The sequence below is a fragment of the Indicator indicator genome, chromosome 20, assembly GCF_027791375.1.
Source record: "Indicator indicator isolate 239-I01 chromosome 20, UM_Iind_1.1, whole genome shotgun sequence".
Taxonomy (NCBI): Eukaryota; Metazoa; Chordata; class Aves; order Piciformes; family Indicatoridae; genus Indicator; species Indicator indicator.
In genome coordinates, this window is record NC_072029.1 from 17626219 (window position 1) to 17650668 (window position 24450).

General features: G+C 38.2%; 1 protein-coding gene across 1 annotated transcript in view; it reads right to left on the reverse strand.

Moving 5' to 3' along the window:
• Positions 1-2415: 2415 nt before the first annotated feature.
• The window catches only part of LOC128973742 (sodium channel protein type 5 subunit alpha-like), a 30561-nt gene continuing 8526 nt past the window's right edge, over positions 2416-24450 (reverse strand). The window contains exons 10-26 of the mRNA XM_054390139.1: positions 22999-23187; positions 22437-22539; positions 19927-20165; positions 19674-19826; positions 18378-18731; positions 16762-17214; positions 15570-15681; positions 14368-14522; positions 13321-13498; positions 12639-12684; positions 11957-12029; positions 9843-10097; positions 8693-8746; positions 8283-8424; positions 5927-6027; positions 4909-5173; positions 2416-3569 (exon numbers count right to left, since the gene is read on the reverse strand). Of these exons, the coding sequence (XP_054246114.1) occupies positions 2416-3569; positions 4909-5173; positions 5927-6027; positions 8283-8424; positions 8693-8746; positions 9843-10097; positions 11957-12029; positions 12639-12684; positions 13321-13498; positions 14368-14522; positions 15570-15681; positions 16762-17214; positions 18378-18731; positions 19674-19826; positions 19927-20165; positions 22437-22539; positions 22999-23187 (4026 nt within the window). The remainder of the gene's footprint in view (positions 3570-4908; positions 5174-5926; positions 6028-8282; positions 8425-8692; positions 8747-9842; positions 10098-11956; positions 12030-12638; positions 12685-13320; positions 13499-14367; positions 14523-15569; positions 15682-16761; positions 17215-18377; positions 18732-19673; positions 19827-19926; positions 20166-22436; positions 22540-22998; positions 23188-24450) is intronic.

The following is a 24450-nucleotide window of genomic DNA, read 5'->3' on the forward strand; positions in this document are numbered from 1 at the left end:
ATTCTACATTAAGATAATGACTATTATCAAAAGCAGCTTGGCATCTCTTGCCTTAGCTCCATGGAGCCACAAAGCAGGCACCTGCAATGGATTTGCCCAAACAGCTATACTTTCCTGAGGGGCTGCCAACACATCTCTATCACCCTTTCAAAAGTCTCTGTAGATCAATAAAACCACTTACTAAGTTGATGCCTTCACTTATTTTCTCTGGAATTGGCAAAGAGCCTAAACTTATACCACCACATTCAGCTCTGAAACCATTCAATGCCTTTATTCAAATATTTATAACGGATGGGGCTACTGAAGAAACAGTTGTAGAAGTTAGAGGACTCAAAATTTAGTTCCTAGGGTGGACAAATAAGAAATCTCCCATAGAGAGACTAGAACTGCATACCCAAAATACTACTGACAGGTATGGATTCAGACTCCCAGAGAACACAGATGCCTGTTGATGTGGCCTGTTTATCCATAATACTTAAGTTTGAAAAGCTGTGTGGCTACTGTCATGGAACCAAAGAGTACTTCAGATTGGAAGGAACCTCTTAAGATCAACTAACCCAACTTAAGGCAGATACACCTTCAAAGGTAGATTCAAGTTTGGAGCCAGATTAGGCTGGTCCATGAATCGTTACATCAAGTCCTGACTTTCTTTAAGGACATAGATGCCACAGCATGTCCTGGCAATTTCTTCCAAAATTCATGATACTATCTCCTAAGTTATTTACAATTAATTTAATACCTGCATGCTCAAGTGTATGAGCTCGAGATCAAGTTTACGTCGGCCACATCCTGAAACGCAGTAAATGCTGCCATCTAATGGCATCTGAGCAGTGAACACAAGCTATCGGCTCCTTCCAGCTCAGAGCAGAACACAAGCTTCACCTCAAAAGGATTACTGGGCAGGCACCACAGACACAAAAAGAATCCGAGCTGGCTAGAAGGCAGCCTTAAGCAGACCCAAGCATCTCTGCATCCCTCTGCTGACAATCAGTGCAAATTTCTGAGTTATTCTAAGAGGTCTGCACAGCACCTGGGTCAACAGTTTTCAAAATAGAAGCCGGTTCTGGAAGTAATAAAGCCACTTCAGATTATACTGTACCTGACCTCTTTTTTCTCTCAGCTTTTGTGTGCCTTTATTTGTCCTTCAAACAGCTTCAATGTGCCTATACCTGCCATATTTTAATAGCATTTAACAAGGAAATTATAGTAGCAATAGGTTATGTCTTGCAATAAACTGAGGATAGCTCTTAAAAAAAAACAGAAAAAAACGCATCTCAACTCTTTATTGAAGAATCTAAAATAGCTTTTTTAGTAGTTCTGAGGCCACAATGACACTTCACCTGACCAACTTAAACTAGAAAAAATGCCAGTAAAAGTAATCTTAATACAGATCATTCATACACGTTTCATTTTTCAGCACCAATGAAATAAATACTTCCATTAACTTTGACAAATGTTGTCCCCCAAGATATAGCATGAATCCCCTTTCAGATCACTAGGTAATACCTTCTTATGACAGTAGGATGAAGTAAGTATATTGATGACATTTTATGTACAAGAATTCTTCAGATCTTCTGGAAACAATACCTGTCATGTAACAGCCTTTGATTTTGGTAACTATTCTTCTCATCATTTTCATACACTGAATGATACAAGGAACAAAGTATATACAGCTTTTAAGCACAGACACCTGAGGCTGGTATATTTAATCCCTTTGGGTGCATATGTAAAGACACCTTGAAATTTTTAAGCACAAACAAATCCATCCAAAGGCACCGGGAGGAAGATGATCCCAAACAACACAGAAAGTAGTGGTTGATTATATTCAAGTGTCTTGAGTGAGACCTTTTTTACAAAAAAAAAAAAAAATGCAGTAATAATTTTATTTTGTATGTATACAATAACCAATTTTGCACACCAGGCTGTATCTCTAAAGAGATATACATTGTTCTACAGCCTTCTGTGCTTGGAAATCATATTAGTTTTCAACTGATCTTTTACAGATTTCTTCTGTAAACACAGAAGTAGGAAGCAATTAAAAAAAAAATGACAATTGTGGAAAAATTAACTCACCTACTCCAGTAGCTAAGGGGCAAAAAAAAAAAAATTAAAAATCCATGGTTCCATTTTCCTTTAATATTTATGACATGCTCGCACAAATCTTAATTAAGAAGCATTTGCAAAACTGAACAACCACAATACTTAAAGGCTGCCACCATGATTCTAAATTTAGAGTCATTCTAAATTCTAAATTTAGAATATTACCCTATGCTTTGGCAGGGGGGTTGGACCCGATGATCTCTTGAGGTCCCTTCCAGCCTCTGATATACTGTGATACTGTGAAATCAAAATATTTCCTCCATCTGAAAATAACTGATACTGGCTTAAATAAAAATGCTGCAGCCTGGGGCAACCTTATGTGCCCATGTTATTATCACTATCTGTTTCAGCAATACCATCATAACATAAAGGGAGAGATATGGAAGACATAGTCCGTGATTTGTCTAGCTTCCCCCCATTACTTTCATTAGACATTGATGCAATAAGACCTTCCCTCTCACGTGTTTCTTCCTCAAAGACAGCACTGCTATAATGTTTCTGACGGTATAAGAAGGATTTCTTTTTAAAGGAACGCTGCACCAAATACCTCCTGAAGGCCCTTTGAATGACAAGAGCTGATACCTCCTCTTGTTTTCTTTTAAGGGTAGTGGTAATTGGCTTGTAAGAAACTTTAGATAGATTGGCAGCCATAAATTTTTCTTCCATGTGTAATTCAAGACCATCCAGATCTCCAGATTCTCCCAAGACCCTTTTGGTGAAGGCAAGCAAGATATCCAAGCAGTGGATCTTATCTCCACTAACTATAGGTAGGTCCATGGATATGAGCTGAATTTTATTAGGCTTTGGAATGCGTAAGGGTCCTGCCAGAGCGTCTGCAAAGTCTGGAAGAGCAGAATACTCAATAAACTGTGTTGCCTGAGGATCAAATTTTCCCCAGGTCTCATAAAACATATCAAAGTCATCCTCACAAAGAGGATCTGTGCTTTCTTCAGTGGCAACACTGAAGTTCTCTAAAATGACAGCTATGTACATATTGACAACAATGAGAAATGATATGATGACGTAGCTCACAAAGAATAAAATGCCGACCCCCTTATTTGTGCAATTGTTTCTCTGTTCATTTGTTAAATTTAAGTTGGGAGCACATGAATTAGAGCTTTTTAACACAGGGACCAGAAGCCCATCCCAGCCAGCTGATGTTGTAATTTGGAAGAGACAGAGCATGCTACTATCAAAGGTTTGAAAGTTGAAAAGGTTGTCGATCCCACCTTCCCAGCCAACACAGGCAAAGTTTGCCATGCCTACAATGGCATAAATGAACATAACCAGGAAAAGCAAAAGGCCAATGTTGAAGAGTGCAGGCAGAGACATCAGTAATGCGAAAAGGAGAGTCCGGATTCCTCTAGCTCTTCGAATTAACCTCAGGATTCGGCCAATTCGTGCCAGACGAAAAATTCTTAAAAGTGTAGGAGAGAAGAAAGCTCGAAAGGCTTCAGAAAGTCCAGTACCTTTGAAATGAAAAAGAAAACAAAATGTGGTCAAGCCATACCTGCAAAATTTCCCACCTATGTCCACTTTGTTATATTCTGTTCTTTAGGTGTTGAAAGTAACATTACTCTTATTACATCACTTTCAACAACACCACTACCATCAATACTCCGATTGCTTACAGAAGAGCTTAGGAAAAGACAAATTGCAACATCTTTAAAGAGGCATCAAGATTATGTGTAGCTTGGAAACTGCATTCTCTCAGATTACTCTAATTTAGGGGATGAAATTACGCATTGCTCTAGTACTTTAAAAGTCCTTTTAAATCCATTCAGCTTCTGTGCTGGAAGCTATGTGGCTTGTCTCCTAGCTGCTGTCTGATTGCTGTTACCTCTACAGGCCTAAGAGACACACTACGTGTGAGACTTTCATTAATGCCTATTACTTGAACAAGATCAGAGAAGAGCAAGATGAAAATAAAGGAAAATTGTCTTGCACTATTTGTCCTCCATTATACCTCATTCTATATGATCAGAGTAATGATAGAGCAGCAATGTAAATGATTACAAACAGAAGATTTAAGAAGTCAGCATTTTTCTGGGTTGCCTGGGATAGCAAAGGGATACTGTGCTTAGGGATGAAGCAGAGAGATCAGTTTTTCTTTTCTGTTGTTTATTCTATGACATAACCTGAGCCCAAGTAGGAAGCACTGATCAAGTAGTGTACAAGAAACAGAAGCTATGTATGACCCTTTTTAGAGGAAATGATAAGCATGTAGCAAAAGAAAACCAAACCAGTTTTAGTAAGATTTTTCACAGTCACAAACTGTGGCCCAGATTTAAAATTGTGCTGAGCAATTAAATTTTGCTGAGCTTTCTAAATCAGCCCTCAGGATCTGATTTTTGAGAAGAAAGTCCTGAAAAATGGAATACATCTTTCCCATTTTTTCATACAAATGTACTTTTAACCTGAGCTTACTTTTACGTGGAAAACAACAGTTGATGTGATTACATGTAAGTCAAAAGCATAAAAAAGTAAGACAGTTTAAGTACAGTAACTTAGGAAAGATGCCACTGCATTAAATTCCTATCCTTAATTAATAAAACTCTGCTTCATCCCTAAGCACAGTATCTTTTTACTATCCCATGCAACCCAGAAAAATGCCTTTTAGCACTCTGAGAAAATATAAGGGAAAACAAAAATCCGTCATTTTAAAGCAAATCACTCAGCATATAGTTTTGAAAAGTACAGAGAATCTGGAATTTGTTCATCAGATACATGTGAGTGGTTATTTTATACTGAAATTTAGCTTTGTGTTGGTAAAACAGATTACCTGAGCTAATAAAGATTGATACTTACTAACTAGTGAAAGGACCACAACAGCTAAATCAAATATGTTCCAGCCACTGGTGAAGAAGTATTGCCTTAAGGCTAACATTTTGATGACACATTCTGCAGTAAATACTGCCACAAAAAAATAGTTGATTTTATTAAGAACATTCTTGATGCTCTCCTGGTTAGTTTCTGCCATCATAACAAGCATGTTTAGACAGATGAAGATCACAATGGTAATGTCAAATGCTTTGTGTGATACTATATCAAACAGTAGTCCTTGGAATGCATTCTGTGGAGAGAAGGAGAAGAACTGCTTAATGCTGCTTCTAAGACTCAGGCTACACTCAAATATTGATCAGTAATTTGTGCTTAGAAATAGAACTTAAGAGAATATAAATTTAACTACAAGCTACTAGAAGCATTTTTAGGTGTTTTCTTTAGACCTACAAAGAAAACAGTACTCAGCTAAGTATTTTCCAGTATCATGCAACCACATCTTATACAGCAGGAAAACACTCAGAGCACATTGTGATTGCTCCTTTAAGCAGACATTCCAGGATAAGCAATTCTAATCAAAACGTCATAAGCAAGGAAAACTCTGAATAGTTACTATGTGAAGCCAGACCTGGAATTAAATTTAAGAGACTGTAAGAACTAAAGCATAAGAGTATTTAAAAGTAAATAGCAGCCATGGGGCATTCTCACCTGCAGTAATCCAATCTAGTCGAAGTAATATCACATAAATTAACTGACCAAGATCACACTAGGAATATCAAATACTTGGTATGAACCTTTATGAATAGGTTATACAATTTAATGGGTGATAAACTTCCTTAGTTAGAAAATGAGTTTTAGAAAATTTCCTTAACTCATACCCATATAGGTTGTATTAGATGAAATTAAGAAAATGAGAGTAAAATGTAAATACTATACTGAGTGAGAAAGATGATGTTCTCTAATGTGAAGTTTATTTCCAGTTGTCTGGTTACTGGAAATCACCACCTTTATATCTCCTATCATATTCCACTTAATATGTTCTCACCAATGGTCTTGGGACGGGTTTTTGAGGTTTCTTGGATCCAAGTTTTTTTAGGGCATTATAGTATTTTTTCTGTTCCTCAGTCAAAAACAGATCTTTTCCACCTAAGTAAAGAATATTGTAGTTCAGCTGAAGTTTAAGCAGTCAATTAAATAAACAGCAATTTTAAGTAAAAACAAACAAACAAACAAAAACCCCCCCAAGAAGTTAAAGCTGTCATGAGTGGGATCTTTGAGAGGAGAGACAAGATGCCTTCACAATTTCTCCTTTTCCCCTTTTCTTTGAAAAGATGTACTGCAAAAAAGCTGCCTAGGGTTTGATCATGAAAGTGTAGTTTAGGCACTGCTCCCCGAGTCAGTTTCCTCACCTTTCTGAAGTTTTCCACACCTATTCCATATTTTTTAAATGGCCCAGGACTCATTAACAAGTAGAATAATTTCCATATCTATTTTTGGGAAAAGTAGGAACAGAAATACATTGCTGGGCAAACAGAGGATTATGAATAAGCACTTTAGGATCAAATTCTACAGGGGGTGGGGTGGAGGTCCTGATAATGAATTCCTGGTGCTCATCTTATTACCATCTACACCACCTGAATTACTTAGCAATCACTTTGAACTGAGTATTCGGGAGAAGGCACTCATAAAAGCAGTGAATGATTAGCATTTTGTGAAACACACTTAAAGTTCCATTCTGCACTTTGGCAGAATCACTCTGGCAAGACCTCTGCAACTGAGTTTACTTTCACTACATGAAATCTCAATGAAAATCCCCATGAAATGGCAAAGAAATTAAAAAGAAAGAAAAATGGCCAATGACAGCATGCACTGGGAAAAGTTGTTTTGTTCACATCAGCGTCTAGCAGGTGTTCAGACTCATAAACTACTTAACCAGTGTTGTTTCTGTCTGTTGGGATTATTATAATTTCCTTTGATAACAAAGTCCCAATTAGAGTGAAATTGGACTGTTGTTCCTCAACCCCTACACATCCTTTCTGTGTTCAGATAGGGCAGAATAACTTCTGGTAGGCCTCATTTCTACTTCTCTCTACCAAGGACATTAATTCTTTGACACTTGGTGTATAAGTCAGCCTATGGAAACAATAAATGGCTCCCATAGACATTCTGTCTTCCCAATGTGAACCTTAAAATTGTAAACCTACTGTTGGGATCTGCTTTTGTGGCCTTTTTTTTAATGAGTCAGATGTTTACTTGTTTTGAGACTTCCAAGTGGATTAATTGACTCAATTTCTCATGACATTCTGGATATTGAAGCCCCTAAATGTATCAGGGAGAAAACTCAATTGACAAGCAAACTTGGCACACAAAAGCAGAACCATACCAGGGAATGTTGACTGTTGCTTTTATTTTATTATTGCATTTTCCATTCTAAGAATTTGCCTGATTAAAAAAGAACAGAGAATCTAACAATTATGAGGAGAGAAGTGTAAGCAGTCAGTGCTTCACGGGCTTTAGGAAGCCTTCCTGGGGCCATGGCTTGGATCTCAATGCAGAAAGTTTTAAATTCATCTGTAGGGTTATTTCATAAAGATGTGAAGGATGAGTGCCAAGAGGAAGGTGCCAGGCTCTTTTCGGTGATACCCAATGACAGGACAAGGGGCAATGGGTGGAAGTTGAGGCATAGGAAGTTCCATGGAAAGAGAAGGAAAAAAAATTTCACTGTGAGGGTGATGGAACACTTGAACAGGCTGCCCAGGGGAGTTGTGAAGTCTCCCTCTCTGGAGATACTCAAAACCCACCTATGCATTCCTGTGTGATCTACTCTAGGTGCTGGCAGGAGGGTTGGACTGGATGATCTTTTGAGGTCCCTTGAACCCCTAACATTCTGCAATTCTGTGATTCATTGTCAACAAAATTTTTAAAATGTAAGTAGTTTTAGAAGAAGCTCTGATAAACAAGACCTTTTCAAGCTTCTTTACCAGGGAAGCAGTGGCCGCCTCTTCGATGAGCAATAGTGGGTTTTGATTATCATTATCACGTTTGTGAGGTGTTTACTCTCAGCCAAAGAGACTGTCCTCCAAAGTACAACTTCAAAGCAGAATTCCACTCTCTTGTAGCAAAGTCTAAATAACCTTTTTTTTAGCTTCTCTTTTCTAAAACTACCCACTCCTTCCTCACCCTCCTACATGGAACAAATTAAGGACTTGGCAGGAGAACAGCATTTACATGTAAATTACTAAAAGCTCTGAGGAGCCCTATTTTCAAAACGTGCTATCCAAACACTATTTTAAATTTCTCCAGACAAATAGTTATCTGAATATGTTACACATCTAAGTCAAACCAGCATTCACATAATCAAATTTGGATTAGAAGAGATGCTGAATTAACTTATGTGGTACTTATCTTTTTCCTTTGTTGGTTAAAATTGCTGATAACCACTCCAATGAAAAGGTTCAGCATGAAGAAAGATCCAAAAATAATGAAAATCACAAAATACATATACATGGCTAAGAATGCTTCAAACTTTGGCTGTTCATCCACCTGTTGAAAAAAAAAATCAACATAAAAATTATATTGGTAAAAACCAGATAATCGCAGGTTTGTAATTTCCAATTTATAATATCAAATCTTTCTCTTGTCAGGAGGAATAAATTATTTCTACATCCAAACTTTTATTTAGATGTACAAGTAGAACAAATGTCTTGTTCTGTATTTTTGACTAGATATTGCAAACAAAGCTGGAAAATTAATTCTGTGGATAGAAAGAGATAGAAGGGGAAAGAACTAAAATTCCGTTTTAGTGACATACCCCACGTGAATCCACTGCTGCATACATAATATCCATCCAACCTTTAAAAGTTGCCTGAAAAAAGTGGTTATTATAACTTAATTATATATATATAACTTAATAATATATATATACATATATATAAAACTTTAAAATATATATAAAAAATAGATTAGGTAGATATGTATAGGTAAATGTGTTGAGAAGTGTGTAAAACTGATCAGTGTGCTATTAAAAAATGTGTATCATGTCTAAAGATATGCTTGGAAATAGTCAGTGAAGCTTAGTAAGGAATAAAAAAAACCCTGAAAATGAAATTAAAAAATAAAATAAATTTTAAGAATTGCCAGGAATCCTGTGAAACATGTTTTAGTGTTAACCCCAGTTAGAAAAAAGCAGTAGAAGTTTTGGCTAGCAAATATATCCCAAACTGTTAAAAAAAAAACTTTCTGAGAAAAAAGCAAACAGTTCCTTCCTGCAATCTTTAGGAAGTCTGCAGAATCACAGCACTCTTAGGAGGACACAGGGCAAAGAACTTCCTCTAGAAAAGATACAGGGATAACAGCCACTTTAAAAAACATCTTTCTCCCCTTTGTTGTGGTATTAGGGAGAGTTATACAATAGCAGAAAATATAGAAATATAAACAAACTGCATCACGCTTTTCCACCCACATTGAACTAACTTCTACTGAAGAAATTTAGAACAACTTTAAATCTGGTAACATGCAAACTATTTTAGACTGAGGATTTTAATCAAAACTGCAAAGCCATGAAACTCAGTTCTTGATTTTAACACCAGGTTGCGTATGCTGAAGTGTTCTTTGGGAGGAACAGAGCAACTTACAGACAGGAGAAATATTTATGGAATCCAAAAAAGAAAAAACATCCCCAATTTCAGTGCAAGAAAAAGAAGTACAATGGGCTTACAGTACCCACCTCCAAGATCACCAAGTCCAACTGATCAGCCAACCCTATCTAATCAGCTAGACCATGGCACTAAGTGCCTCATTCAGGCTTTTCTTAAACACCTCCAGGGACATCAACCCCACCACCTCCCTGGGCAGCCCATTCTCTTTCTGTGAAGAACTTCTTTCTAAGATCAAGTCTAAACTTCCACCTCAACACATCTGCTTGAAGGAAAGAAAAATGAGCATGATTTTATACAACTTACCACTTGGAGGAGAGCCAAGTACCCCATCCCAACATTATCAAAGTTTACATCACTGTTTGTCCAGCTTCCATTATAGGCAGCACAATCATCAGTGTTATTAATTAGATTAATATTTCCTTTCTGGAGTACACATTTTGAAAATTTTTTTGCAAGTAGTTTTACTCCTGCAATGTTAAACAGGAGCCAGAAGACAATACACACAAGCAGAACATTCAGGATTGAGGGGATAGCTCCCAAGAGTGCATTCACAACAACCTTCAGTAAAAAAGAAGGAAAGAAAAGAATGAATTATTCACATTCAATAGAACACCTTTGCAGAAAACCTTTGCTTAGTTTATCTTCTGTATCTCTTTCAGATTCTCACTCATAAATCTAGGAGATGACAGATGTAAAGGCAGCGTTCAGCCCAACTTCAAGCTTGTCCTAACATGTAAGTCTGTGGTATCTATACTGCCTTTTGAGGGAGGAGGTAAAACAAATGGCAACCAGAATCACCCTTGGGTCTAAGACATACACAAAATTACGAGTCTGCAGCATCTATCGGGTCTGAAAATGAGGTACAGGGGAATGGGTTGTGTAATCTGCTTTTACTGCAATGCCATAAATAACCTTCTCTTTCATTTTGGAGGGGCTTTGTAAGAGAAGGGCTTGCTCTCCATAACAAAATGAACCTCACTCAGTGACCACTGACAACTGTCTGCATGCTGCATAAGGTAGAGAAGTTTGGCCTGCAGAAGACTGAGCTGTTTTGGTCAGCAGTTTTCCTTCACTTGTGTGATGGTTTGAAACCGTCTTTTTAATTTTTTACCTTGCAAAGTTCAGAACAGAGAAAGTGAAAGAGTGTAAATAAGTCACTATTGGGTGTAAGAAAGCAAAATAACGATTGTTCTAAACACTTCCATTGGATAGATAGAAATGTTTAAGAACTATTACCCAAAACAAAGTGGGCACTCTGCACATTCTGCATTCTGCAGTGGGGGCAGTTGCTGGGCTGTCTGGCTGCTGTTTTCTTCTTCTTCTCTTCTGGCTGAAGATAACACACTGACCTTGGCAGCTAAGTTAACAACTTTCTGCTCTAACTAACTCTGCTTTCTGTCCAAGGGGCGTCTGGGGGGGAGGCTCCTGGGAGAGGGAGGCCCCTTTGGGAAGGGTCCCCTTTAGGGGGAAGCAAAGGGAGATCGGTTGTGCTTTTCTGTTGATTGTATATATATGTAAATGTTGTGAATTTTGTATATTTGTACATATTCATTGCATTTCATCATAGATTGTAGATTCTGCTTTGTAAATACAGCTTTCATTTGCTTCCAGACTGGGCTAGCCTGGTTATTGTCGGTGGGGGGGGAATTTCAGCTCACATCTGAGGACAAGTTGAATGCAAACCCATGATGAGCAGTAATGGGATTCTCTTCCAAAAATGGTACCAGTGAAAACAGGATTCCAGCTTTTCTGTGCTGGTGATGTGAAGGGATCTGACACCAGCAGTGATAAGAACATTCATTTGATGCTGACATGCAGGATTACACTTTTTGCCAGTGGGGAAACTGAGGACTATGATCTATTTTCACCATTCTTCACTACTCTTTTGTGAGGTGCAGTGAAAATCTCTTTGGAAGTGTTTAGATCCTATCATTATGAGAAAATTCTGAGCCTTTTATCTTAGCCTTGGATAATATTTGTACAGTAGAATGACACAGAACAAAGCACGTTGGAAATGACCTCTGAAGACCAGATGTGCCAACACAGATCAAGTTTCTTGGCATCTTGTCCACTCATGTTCTGAATTTTCACAAGGGTGTAGATTCAACAACCCATCTGGACAATTTCTTGCAATACTATATACCCATACTGCCATCTTTTTTTTCCCCAGATAGCTAATTGGAATGTCCTTCACAGCTAGTACATTTGCTCCCATTTTCTCCCTATGGATCCACCAGAAAACTCTGAAAGTGCTAGGTCTTATTTCAAAATAGCAACTATAAGATGTAAGTAGGCAGGCAGTCTTGCACAATGCCAAAGTCCCAAAATATGAGATTCAAGCTGTCATTTTCACAAAACTTTCAAATGCAGCTATTCCAAAATATGCACACACACACTCTACCCCCTTATATCCTCACCTTTATTCCTTCAAATCTTGACAAAGCTCGTAGAGGCCTCAGTGCTCTAAGAGTCCTGAGAGACTTCAGGGCACTCCCAGAGGAACATGGTGATGGGTCTTTGGAAACACTACTTAATCCCCAGGAAACAAGTGACAGCTGTGTTTATTGAATTGAAACTTGAGATTATTAAATGGTACATGAAAATTTATTTATTTATGTCAGTAGACAATCACAGGCTGATTGTCATAGTATCTTTGACCAGGAACTTCAATTAAGGAGATGCACATTTGAAGTTATCATAATATAAATTTACTTCATTCTTTCCTAATATTTTTTATAAAAATGTAATTCTTTCATTCTAATTTGAAACAATTATTTTCTTTCTTTTTTCCCCCCCCTCATTTTTTTCCCTCCCCAGTGGGGTTGGACTAAATGACCTTTGGAGGTCCCTTCCAACCCATATTATTCTATGATTCCCAAAATTTTTTCTGGTTGGAAGGTAAAACATACTTTCCTACTTCAACTCTCTGGTAAATTATTTTTCCAACAACACTTTTCCATTCCCTTTAACATCTACATTTCTTCTCCTTTAAAGAAACAGTTTTACTTTTTTGTTTGTTTCTTAATGCTGGAGCTAACAACAGTGTAAATTTTTCTACCATCTTAATATATTTTAATTTCTGATCACTAATCTCTACACTCAAAAAGCTTTTTATAACCAACATGATCCTCAACAATAGTGATACCTAATGAAATCACAGAATTATTGAGGCTGGAAAAGACCTCTGAGATCATCAAGTCCAGCCTATGACCTAACACCATGACATCAGCTAAACCATGCCACCAAGTGACACATCCAATCTCTTAAAGACCTCCAGTGATGGTGACTCCACCACCTCCCTGGGCAGTCCATCCACTGCAGTGCCTAATCAACCCTTCTGTGAGGAAGTGCTTCCTATTATTCAACCTAAACCTCCCCTGGTGCAGCTTCATACCATGCGCTCTTGTCCTGTCACAAGTTGCCTTGGAGAAGAGCCTGACCCCCACCTGACTACAACTTCCTTTTAAGTAGGTCTAGAGAGTGATAAGGTCTCCTCTAAGTCTCCTCTTCTTCAGGCTGAACAAGCCCAGCTCCCTCAGCCTTTCCTCATATGACTTTCCCTCCAGCTCCCTCACCAGTCTGGTTGCTCTCCTCTGGACCCACTCCAGCATCTCGATATCAATTCCCTTAAGGATCTTCTATTTACTACTTACAATTTCCATTTGTCCCTAAACTCTCTTTGGATTGCACGTTTTTCCAGCAATTGGAAACTGTCTTTTAGACTTGATCAGATTTTACATGTAGTTCCCTAGATAGAAATTACCAAAATTCAAAGCCATACTTACACATACAATGATGAAGTCAAGCCAACACCAGGCATTTGTGAAATAACTACGCAAACCATAAGCTACCCATTTCAGAAGCATCTCCAACAAAAAGATGTAGGTGAATATCCTATCAGCATACTCTAGGACAATTCTCACTCTTTCTCTCTTATGCAGGTGAATATCTTCAAACGTCTGGAATTCAGAATGTAATTGTCAAACCAGTTTGAATAGTTTCAAGGAAAGCTATTTTTAAACTGAATAGTAATACAATTTGGCTTGCTGTAACCATTTGATATTGAAATTATGGGCAACCACCTCTTAGTTTTATACTTAGTAGTAAAAACCTAAATTGTCAAGTAAGTACAATCTCATTTTGAGTTTAGCTGAAAAAATAGCATGATTTCAGTTCTTTGCACTCAACATTTCTTCAAATACCTGATGAAGATCAGATGTGCCACCCAAAATGCACACAGCACTGATTTCATTTGGAAAATTCTGGCATCTACCATACAGATCACTTTCATACTAGTTGGTTATGTTCTTTCTGCATTATATCATGTTTTATATTAACAAATTCAGTTGACTTAGTGACCATGTTTTGAAAACAAATATACACAACATAAACAAATAAATGCTTTGATATAATCAGAGTAGCAACAAAATATTACGCCACTAAAATCTTTAATTTTAGATTCTGATCATCATAATGCTTGGATGATTTTAAATCTAAAGTTTTACTGAGCAGTTGCTATGCTTTACAAATTTAGAAGTACTTTTACTAAGTTTTCCAGAGCCCCTGGTTTAGCCTCCTAATCAATCACACTAGCAGTGTATGAAGAAGCATATTCCATGAAGAGCTAAGACTGTGATTCCATATATTTAAGTATCTTATCCAATTCAAGGAGAATCTTATCTTTTATAAGGGATATGTTTAATATATTTTTCCATCTTGCTGATGAAAGGAATGTTAGAGTAAAAGAAATAAATTCTATATAATAATATGATTTTTTTCCTTTACTGACAACCAACAATTCAAAACTGAGAAATTAAACTGAATTTACCAGTGCTGCGCTGCTCAATATTATCATAAAAATTATAAAATTTTCAAACCAGCTATGTTTAACGATTCTGTAGCAGGTTTTTCTAAATCTCCACCAAGTTCTGCCAGGAAACTTAGTGACATCCACTGCACAACATGGGAAATATTCAGCACAACCTTGAAAAGAGAAAGAACAGCATTTTAGTTACAAGGTAAGTGTACAGACACAGAATCAAAACAGTGTAAGACATCTTCAAATGAGCTTCTACAGGCTATACAAAGAATTTGCTATACAAAGAATTGCTCTGGGGGGATGCTGTGGCTGAAACAATTAAAAGCTCAGAAAAAGAAAAATGAAAAAGAAAACAGACAAAAGTTGTATGTAAACATAATCTTTTTAAATAGAGCAACTCATACATGTAAAAAGCAGAGAAGCTTGTGCCCCACAACCCCCCATGACTTCTCTCTAAAAGACTTGCTTGTTTTGTTTCCTGCATTTATTCTTTTTGTTTTGAAAATATATAATATCATAGTAGTGGTTTAGTTAAATTATTATTTTTACTGATTAGTCCACTTGACTGCACTGCAGAGAAGCTACAACTAGATTCTCTGTTCACTGTGTTGCACCACAAACGTTTCTTCATTAATCTGTAAAGACAGGAAGATTGAACTATGAGAGTCTAAGGAACCATTTAGGCAACCAGCAGTAGGTGTCCATGTCAGAATGAGCTGCACAGCCTTCTGAATTCCTGTATTGACTGGATATTCATCCACTGTACTGGGAGCTCAGACAAATTCAGCTGAAGTGTCATTTAAAATACCAGCTATCAATGTGCATATCCTAACTGACCTCCAGCTGCCTCTTTAGAAGTGCTTTGAGTTCCTCTGCTCCTGTACAAATACCTACAGTCTAATGCCTCAATTCAAGACTGAATCACACTCCAAAGATAGCATTTTGTTGCCTAAACACAGGAGTTTAGAACCATTTTAGGTCTCTTCAGATACCCTGCAGCTTCTGTGACAGTTCAAGCGTTTCACAATACTAAAAGCCTGTGTTCAAACATCCTAACCTTGCTCTATCTCTGTGCTAGCTTCAGTTATATTTAACTGAGTTTCCACATGTATAAACAAGTGTCTCAAGCTGTTTCTGACAATTCAGAAATGTTCCAATCAGGTATCTCTGAATACTGGTTCAGTGTCACTGCAGTATATAAAATTTCTTACTTTCTCCAAAACAGTCCTTAGGTAGGTATGACTTTTTTGGCTGGGAAAACACCTCCAGAAGAATAACTGGATCCACAGTGCTGGCTTCAGAATAGCTACCAGAATCACATTTCTGCACAGGAGAAGGGCAAAGAAGAAAATTTACTTGCTTTTCATTATTAAGGCTACTAAATAAGGCTTATTATCCTCCCCTAAAAAAAAAAAAATCTGCAGCCTATAAATTATCTTCATGTTGCTGAACTACCAAAATAATATGACAAATAATAGGACAGAAAAGCTGTGGCAATTTTCATCTCCAGACTATTCCACCAGATGACAGAAGTTGCAATTACCTCTTTTGCTCTTTCTTTGGGTGTGTTTCTGAAAAAACACTTATAGTTTCAGAAGTCCCAGAAATCTGACTGAAACCACTCGAGCTCTGGCACTGTTCTCTATGTCTTAATCTGTCTCTCTGCATGAAATAATGTGAAACAATTGATTTTCCACATTTTTGTTCCTGTCAGTCATTCTTACAAGTCTAAATTCTTTAGCAGAACCTAAAGCATCCACAAAATGCAGCATGTTTCCCTTTTTACAACTAATTAAATGTTATCCCTAAAAAGTAGGTAAATGAATGGTTTCTTCCTTGATTTCAAATCCTGTGGCAATGTATCATTGCTCAAAGCCTACATTCATCCCACTGATGGATTCCTTCATCCAGTTCACTAAGTTCTGATGAACTGGCTCAGTATCAATCTCTGTAGCTGGACTCCAATAGTCTCATGTTTCTAGTTACAGGCAGAAGAACAAAGTGACCCCACTCAGCCCTCAGTCCTTTTGCCACTACAGATTCCAAGCAACAACAGATTCCACTGCAGCAGGGAAAGAATTTCTGCCATCAAATGCTTGTAGACAACATATTTCGAGCAGCCACAAACAATCCCAAAGTGATCAGCAGTTTTGGCTTCTTTGAGAACTTGTCCAAAGATATTCCACTGGCAATGTCTCCCCTATGACCAAAGCCACAGAAAATGGATCCTTACAGTCCACCTAGACAGTGATAATCTATCCAGAAATAGCACCTGCTTTTGATGCTACTGACATGGCATAATACTAGGAAGGAAGGGAAAACATTCAGTCTTGAGTCTTCGAGATTATATTTACACATGCAAGTTCCAGTAATTTTTTTTTTCAAACATTAGTAGTTCCTTACCTGTTTTCCATAGTCTGTTTCTGTGCAGGCATTGTGCTTATCATCACCTTCATCTGTGCACGTCTCTGGGGCTTCAATGGGAACACACGTACTACGACTCCTTAAAAATCCTCTGTATCTCCTTGTTATTGAGGAACTCTCTTCAGTATTGCAATAGTCAATGTCAAAACTACTGTTGTCTACCTCCTTTCTGACCTCTGTCATGGCATAGTTATTGCTTTCTATGTCTTTGACACTAATCTTCACCAAAGTCTTCCTTTTGGCCGTTGTTTTGTGTCTCCGTTTCATTATCTCGCCACAACGATCGCAAATTCTGTCTTTCACAGACTGCAGGCCCTTGTAAATCCGTGCAATGGCAATTTGACATTTGGTCTTTTGTCCACGTTCCTCTTGTCCCATCGAGGAGTCAGTACTGAAGGAACTCAGCAGCAAGGCAATGAATAGGTTGAGAACCTTAAAATAGTTAAAGTAAGTTGAAGACACTACTGCTAGCAGAAAAGACATTTGAGAAAACCTTCCTAAGATTTAAAAAAGTCAAATTCTCAATCTTACTTTCATCAAATTATTCACTATCACAGTGCAATACAAATATAGTACAATATGGCTCCTGGAAGGAATGGCAGGACAAGAAAGAAGTGAGAGTTTGGGTATATCAGATATATCTTCACCTGCTGTGATGTTCATAATGTACAAGGAGGAAGATATATTGTTAAAAAAGCAAAGACAGCTTTTAATATCATTAACTATCAAACAGGATCTAGTACAGACCAACAAAACAAGCAACATCAGATTGATGATGTATATATACATTAGGTCTGATTTGTGTGACATACACAAGAATATCTGGGTACTAAGTTGATAAGCAATAAAAGCACTGAACAGTTTGCTTATTTGATCCTAGCAACACACAGGAGGTAGAACTCAGACACCAAATTATCAAAAGCATAGCACTTCTGTACTCTTGGTAGAAGGAATAACTTTGTGTATTTTCACCTATCCTGTGAGGACAGACTGAAAGAGTTGGGGCTGTTCAGTCTGGAGAAGAGAAGGCTCTGAGGTGACCTTCTTGTGGCCTTCCAGGATCTGAAGGGGGCTACAAGAAAGCTGGGGAGGGACTTAGGATACCAGGTAGTGATAGGACTAGGGGGAATGGAATAAAGCTGGAAGTGGGGAGATTCAGGCTGGATGTGAGGAAGAAGTTCTTCCCCATGAGAGTGGTGAGAGCCTGGAATGGGTTGTCCAGGGAGGTGGTTGAGGCCCCATCCCTGGAGGTGTTTAAGGCCAGGCTGGATGAGGCTCTGGCCAGCCTGATGTAGTGTGAGGTGTCCCTGCCCATGGCAGGGGGGTTGGAACTGGATGATCCTTGTGGTCCCTTCCGACCCTGACTGATTCTATGAGTCTATGATTTTTCTTAGCACCTGTCTCTTGTGTGAGAAAGCGAAAGAAAGGGGAAAAGAGAAAAAAAAAAAGACAGAAGAAAAACATATATTTAGTAACATCCAAAAGAGAGTATAATGTGAATACTCTTCAAATGATAAAGTTGGCCTAGGGGAAAAAAAAATTGCCAGCATAACAGGATGCACTCAGTAGGAACTGAAATGTAGCTTGAAACTCACCACCAGGTTTCCTATCACCAGGACTAGCAAGAAAATGGGAAGACATAGCCCTTTTCCAGCCACTTCCATACATTCCCACATGGTTTCAATCCATTCTCCACATAATATTCGGAATATAATCAGGAATGAATGACAAAAATCTTTCATATGCCAGCGTAAATTCCCATCAGTGCTGATTTTAAGGCGATTAGTGTCATAGTAAGTGCCCAAAACCTGCTTTCCTACTACAGCAAAAATAAATACAGTGATAATCAAAACCAGAGTGAGGTTACCCAGAGCACCAACTGAGTTTAGAATTATTTTCATGAGAGTATTTAATGCTGGCCAGGACTTTGCCAATTTGAAGATCCTGAGCTGCAAGTAAAACACAAGAGAATAACATGAGTGGCAAAGACTGAATAAATAGCACAGCACACATAAAAGCCAGACCCTGTACTTATCATGCTGTCTTCACTTCAGTAACATCATCATAAAATTCCACCCAAAGAAAAGTTTTCAATTGTTTTAACCTAAACCAGATGGTTAAGTGTTACTGAGAACAGAGGACTGCTAAAGGACCTCAACAGACTTAAAATAGGGTCTGCACCCTCATGATTAAAAAGGACATTTTTAGTCAAATTAGCATTCAGGGCAATTAAAATCTCCCAGTCGTGGTACTCAAGATAAACCACACTTCAACTGAATTTCTAGATTTCATGACTCTGAAAAGCTACAAAGAATGTTAGAAGTAGATAGTAAATATACTATTCTAAATACACAGTAAGAACATAAGCAAAAAAAAGTAACATTATACATAGACGCTTCAGAGCTAGTCCTTCTTTTCCCTAAGACAGAGGAAACCCTTGAAGAGACCTCAAGGCCAAGTCTAAGCCTTGAGGAAAGCTACATTATTTAACAAGCCTCAAGTCCAAAGAAAAAGCTGTAAAGAAACTTTTGCTATCCTTAAGCTCATAAAAACACTCAGGTAGTATATTTTTGTAAGTGTGAAATGTAGTCAAGCAGTGCCACTGTACAGAACTAACAGAACAAGTGAACTCTCTGCTGAGTCAGAACTCCAAGGCATTGCACTGTGCCAGAGGATTTGTAGTATCCAATACACACAGTATGATAAACTTATTTAAAGTATTCTTTAATAGTCATTTCGTGTTCATTCTAATTAACATTCATGGTGGCTTACTATTTACTAACAAATTTAACACATTCATCAGTAAAATAATTTGAGGCTATTTCCCTGTAATCTTTTACAAATCTATGCAACACATGAGCTTTTTAAAAAAAAAAAAAAGAAATAATTACCAGCCTGAAAGCTGACAGATTTTCTTGAAAGCTTATTAGGCCAATCATAACAACTATGCTGTCAAAAATATTCCATTTTTGCTGGAAATAGTTGTAAGGATCTAGAGCAATGATTTTCAAGACCATTTCTGCTGTAAAAATCAGGGTGAAGACCTGAAAAGAGAAAAAAGAAATTCAGCCAAAAGCCACTCAAAAAAGTATGAGTGCTTGTGAGTTACAACTCCATAGTCATCCTAACATAGAGCTCATTTACCTTGTCACTTATATAAATCATGGTTTTGTATTCAGACTGCAGGTCAGGGTGCTCCAGAGCCATGAAGAAGGTATTGACAATAATGCAAACCATGATTAGGAGATCAACAAATGGATCCAAAATTACCAATTTCACCTTCTCTTTGACTGCTCTCCAGAACGGACAACAATTCCAAATGAGATACTTCCGAGCAAAACGTTTCCAAAATGAAGGGCATTTCAGTTTTGACTCTTGCAGTTCTAAATGACAAGAAGGGAAAGTGGCATAGGAATAATTTTACCTGGAATAGCATAGTTGGGGGGTGGGGGGGGAGGAGAGAGTGGAACCAAAACAAAACCAAACAAAATCACACACAAACACAAACCCTAAACCAAAACAAACAACAACAACCCAAAACAAACCGAAGAGCAGTCATAGAACAGATTGAAAAGAAAAATCAATTTTCTGTGAGCAGAATGGCATCATCAAAAAAAAAATTGTTTTACAAGCTAATCACAAGCTATTTGTCACCCTTAACAAACCTCAGAAGTACAGAAATAACTGGCATTACCCTGCTCCGTGTTTATTATACTATTGAAGGATGAGAAAGGATCTACATAAGGAGAAATAACTGTCTGGGAAACTGATAACATGTTTTCTGTGAGGTGCTTCTGCACAGTCACAGATGCAGCATGGGTTAAAAAAAAAAAAAGTCCAGGATAAAGTGAAGAAGGGCATCCCTCATATCTTGGTGTCCATTGCTGAGGATAGGGTCATCTCATAAATCACACTGAAAAGGGACCTCAGGAGATCTCTGGTAGAACAGCCTCCTCAAAGCAGAGTCTGCCATGGTAATATCAAAGACTGCACAACCTGTTCCTCTGTCTGACTGTCCACATGGTGAAAGCTTCTCCTTACACACAGTTTGAAGCTCTCTGTTGTCTCATCTTCCTACTACGTGCACCATTGTGATGAACCCAGCTCCATCTCTTTGATAACATCTTCCTACACGTTGGAAGGGTAGCATTATTTTCCTCTCAACATCTTCTTTTTAGGCTGCACCAGTCAAGCACTGGGTAAGTGCTCCAGCCCCTGACTTGGTGTCCCTCTACTGAACTCTCTGTACTTCTTCTACTGGGCTTGGCATGGGAGTGGAAACTGGGCACAGTATGTGGTCTAGCAAGTGCTTAATAAAGGGTAATAATCACCTTTCTCCTGGCTATTCTTCTTTTAATATAGTCCAGGAGATTGGACTTGCTGCAAGGGCATGGTGCTGGCTCAGCTCACTGCTCCTAAGGACCCACAGGGTCTTTCCTGCAGAGCTGCTTCTCAGACAGCCAGCTTCCAGCCTGTATTGTTGCAAGTGGTTCCTGCAGATATGCACAAGTTTACATTTGTACTGGTTGAATTTTCATAAGGTTCCTGTTGGAACTCCTCCAGCCTAAGTCCCTCTAGATGGCAGCCCTTACCTCCAGTGTATCAAGTGGATCTCCCTTGGTTTGATGTTATCTGCAAAATTCATAAGCAAGCCCTTTGTTGCCAGGTCATTTAGGACAAGATGTGTCCTAGGATATGCCCCTGTGGGACTCCACTAATTATATGCCTCCAGGTAGAATCCAACCTCTTCACCAGACACTCAAAGCCCAAACATACACTCATTATCATTTAGTTCTGGGCCCCTCAGTTTAGGAAAGATGTTGAATTGCTGGAGCATGTCCAGAGAAGGGCAACGAGGCTGGTGAGAGGCCTTGAGCACAAGCCCTATGTGGAGAGGCTGAAGGAGCTGGGACTGTTTAGCCTGGAGAAGAGGAGGCTCAGGGGAGACCTCATTGCTGTCTACAACTACCTGAAGGGAGGTTGTAGCCAGGTGGGGGTTGGTCTCTTCTCCCAGGCAACTAGCACCAGAACAAGAGGACACAGTCTCAAGCTGTGCCAGGGGAGGTTTAGGCTGGAGGTGAGGAGAAAGTTCTTCACAGAGAGAGTGGTTGGCCATTGGAATGTGCTGCCCAGGGAGGTGGTGGAGTCACCATCCCTGGAGGTGTTCAAGAGGGGACTGGACATGGCACTTGGTGCCATGGTTTAGATAGTCATGAGGTTTAGGGTGACAGGTTGGACTCGATGATCTTTGAGGTCTCTTCCAGCCTTCTTGATTCTATGATTCTATGATTATTTTGTCCAGCTGGTGTTCCACCTGTGCAGACCCTAAAACTCTAAGTCGGATGAAAAAATGCTGTATGAGACAAGATGGTGCTGAAAGCCTTGCTGAAGTCAAGGTAAATGAACACATTGCTTTCCCCTCATCCACAAGCCCCTGTCATTGTACTGTACAGGACAATCAAGTTGGTCAGGCAAGATTTACCCTCAGTAACTGGAAGTTATATTTGTGTGATACAAGAATATTTATTTTATTGAAAGGTACATTTGATTGCAGCGTTTCCCCTAGTGACTTTTAAAGTAACGCTGATTGTTTATGACATTTTGATCTCTCAGGTCAAGTTACACAATCACTAAAACTCTAAAGAATGACTTACCCAAATTATCTGTAATAACAGTGGCTGCACTCATTAACCTCTGTCTCCGAAAAGGATCACTAATGGATTCCACTGACAATTCATAGGACAACAGTATCTGCCTCTTTGGTTAGAAAGACAACAGAAGGTAATAGAACAAGAGAATATGAATAAATAGTAATATAAAAATGATGTCCAGCATAAGATAAATGTGCCTTTTAAAAAACACATTGTAACAAAGCCTTGCCTTGCTGAAAGAATATCAAACAAAAATGCAACAATATCAGCTGTTTGCCTTTGAAGGCAAGGATATTTAATCAAAACCAGTAATATTTTTTTCTACTGGTGTACATTTTGAACCTTCTTTTCAGTTCTATACAGTGCTGTCCTCCTCTGGATCCAAAAAAAATCTACATTTTATCTTGCTTTAAAGAAAAACAAAAACATTTAATATAATGCAGGCAAGAAGGGGAAAAAAATAAACACGGAGAAAAACATTGCAAATAAAGGAAACACTTTGGCTCATCAACTTGTCATATCACATACAATCCCAATGAATGTATCTTCTATTTTAAATACTTACAAGTTTCTTCTGGCAGTGACCAGGCTGCGACTGAAAGACATGCTCCTCTTGGCCACGATCACCTAAAATTAAGTTTTGTCTTAAAACAGGTTTTTCTTGCTTCATCTCTTTTTCTTTTGAATTTTCCAACTCAGCAAATGATGCTTCAGAACTGACATTTAAACCCTTATTTTCTCCTGCAGCCAACATCTGTAAAAGAAAGAAAGAGCAAAAGATCTGTCTTAATACAAGGCAAATGGCAATTCATGGACTAAGATCATATACAGTTTAATAATTTATGCTATCTGAATGCTTTGCACTAACATTTCTTACCTTTCAAATATTAAACTACAATAAAAAGATAGGATTACAAAATGCTGCTCTGAAAGATACTGAAAGGTAAAGCAGAGTTACTTAGCAGCTACTGTAATTAAAGTTTGTTCTTGACACTTCAGATATTGTATTTTGTATCTGAATTACAGAATGTTATGGTGAATTCTTTTAGCCTCCTTTTCTTGCTTTGGAAAGGTCCTTGAGCCTAAAGTCAACAGAAGACTAAAGACTCAAACTAAATCCTAAAATGTTAAACCTTTCTTAACTACTAATCTTGTTGAAAGGAAAACAGAAGGAAAAAAGCCTGAGTAAAGCCTAGTAAAGCTAAGTAAAGTAGAGTCTCCCCAACAGCTGAAGAGGAATAATTTGCTAAACTGGTGATGCCTTTCATCTTAACGATGAAATTGGATAGTTGCTAGAGGATACTTGTATGTCCTCTTACGAGTCTGACTTTTCTGACTTTTGGAGTAAATCAGGTGTATCTTTTATAAAAAGTTAGAAGATAAAATTTACAATCTATCTTGTTGCCTTAGCTCAGAGCTTCACTTCTCAGAAAGGAAATAAAACCAAGGAGATCCCTGGTCCCATACTGGCCAAGGAATGAATAAATCAAGGCAATACTGTGCCAAGAGGAAACATTGCAGAAATCTAACCTGTGGCTATTATCTCTCCAAACCAACAGCAAAGAAACTAATGCAGTCTCTGGATGTCCTTCTACATTAATATGGAACCAACAGCATTAGCTTGGCCAAAGACTATTCCTGCTCTTGTCACTTGGTAGAACTCCTGCATGCAGTCACTCAAAAAGAGGCATGACACCCTTTAAATAGATGAGCACACTGGCTCTCAGGAAGCTGGCAGCTTCCAGCTTCAGAACTTCCAATCTCAGAGAACTGTAGAAATGACAATATATCTTATGGATGCTCATTTATCTGCTCATACTTCCTTCATCAGACTGCACACTAGCAGCAAGAAGGAATATCCAGAGAAAGGAGTCTGCAATACCATAAAAAGCTATGTACTTGCCACCAGGCTGCTTCTATATAATGTCAGGTCTGCAAATCCTAAAACTTGGTAAGATTTAACTTGGACTGATGCTGTTTGTATGACAGAAATATTTACGTAATTATATATATACAC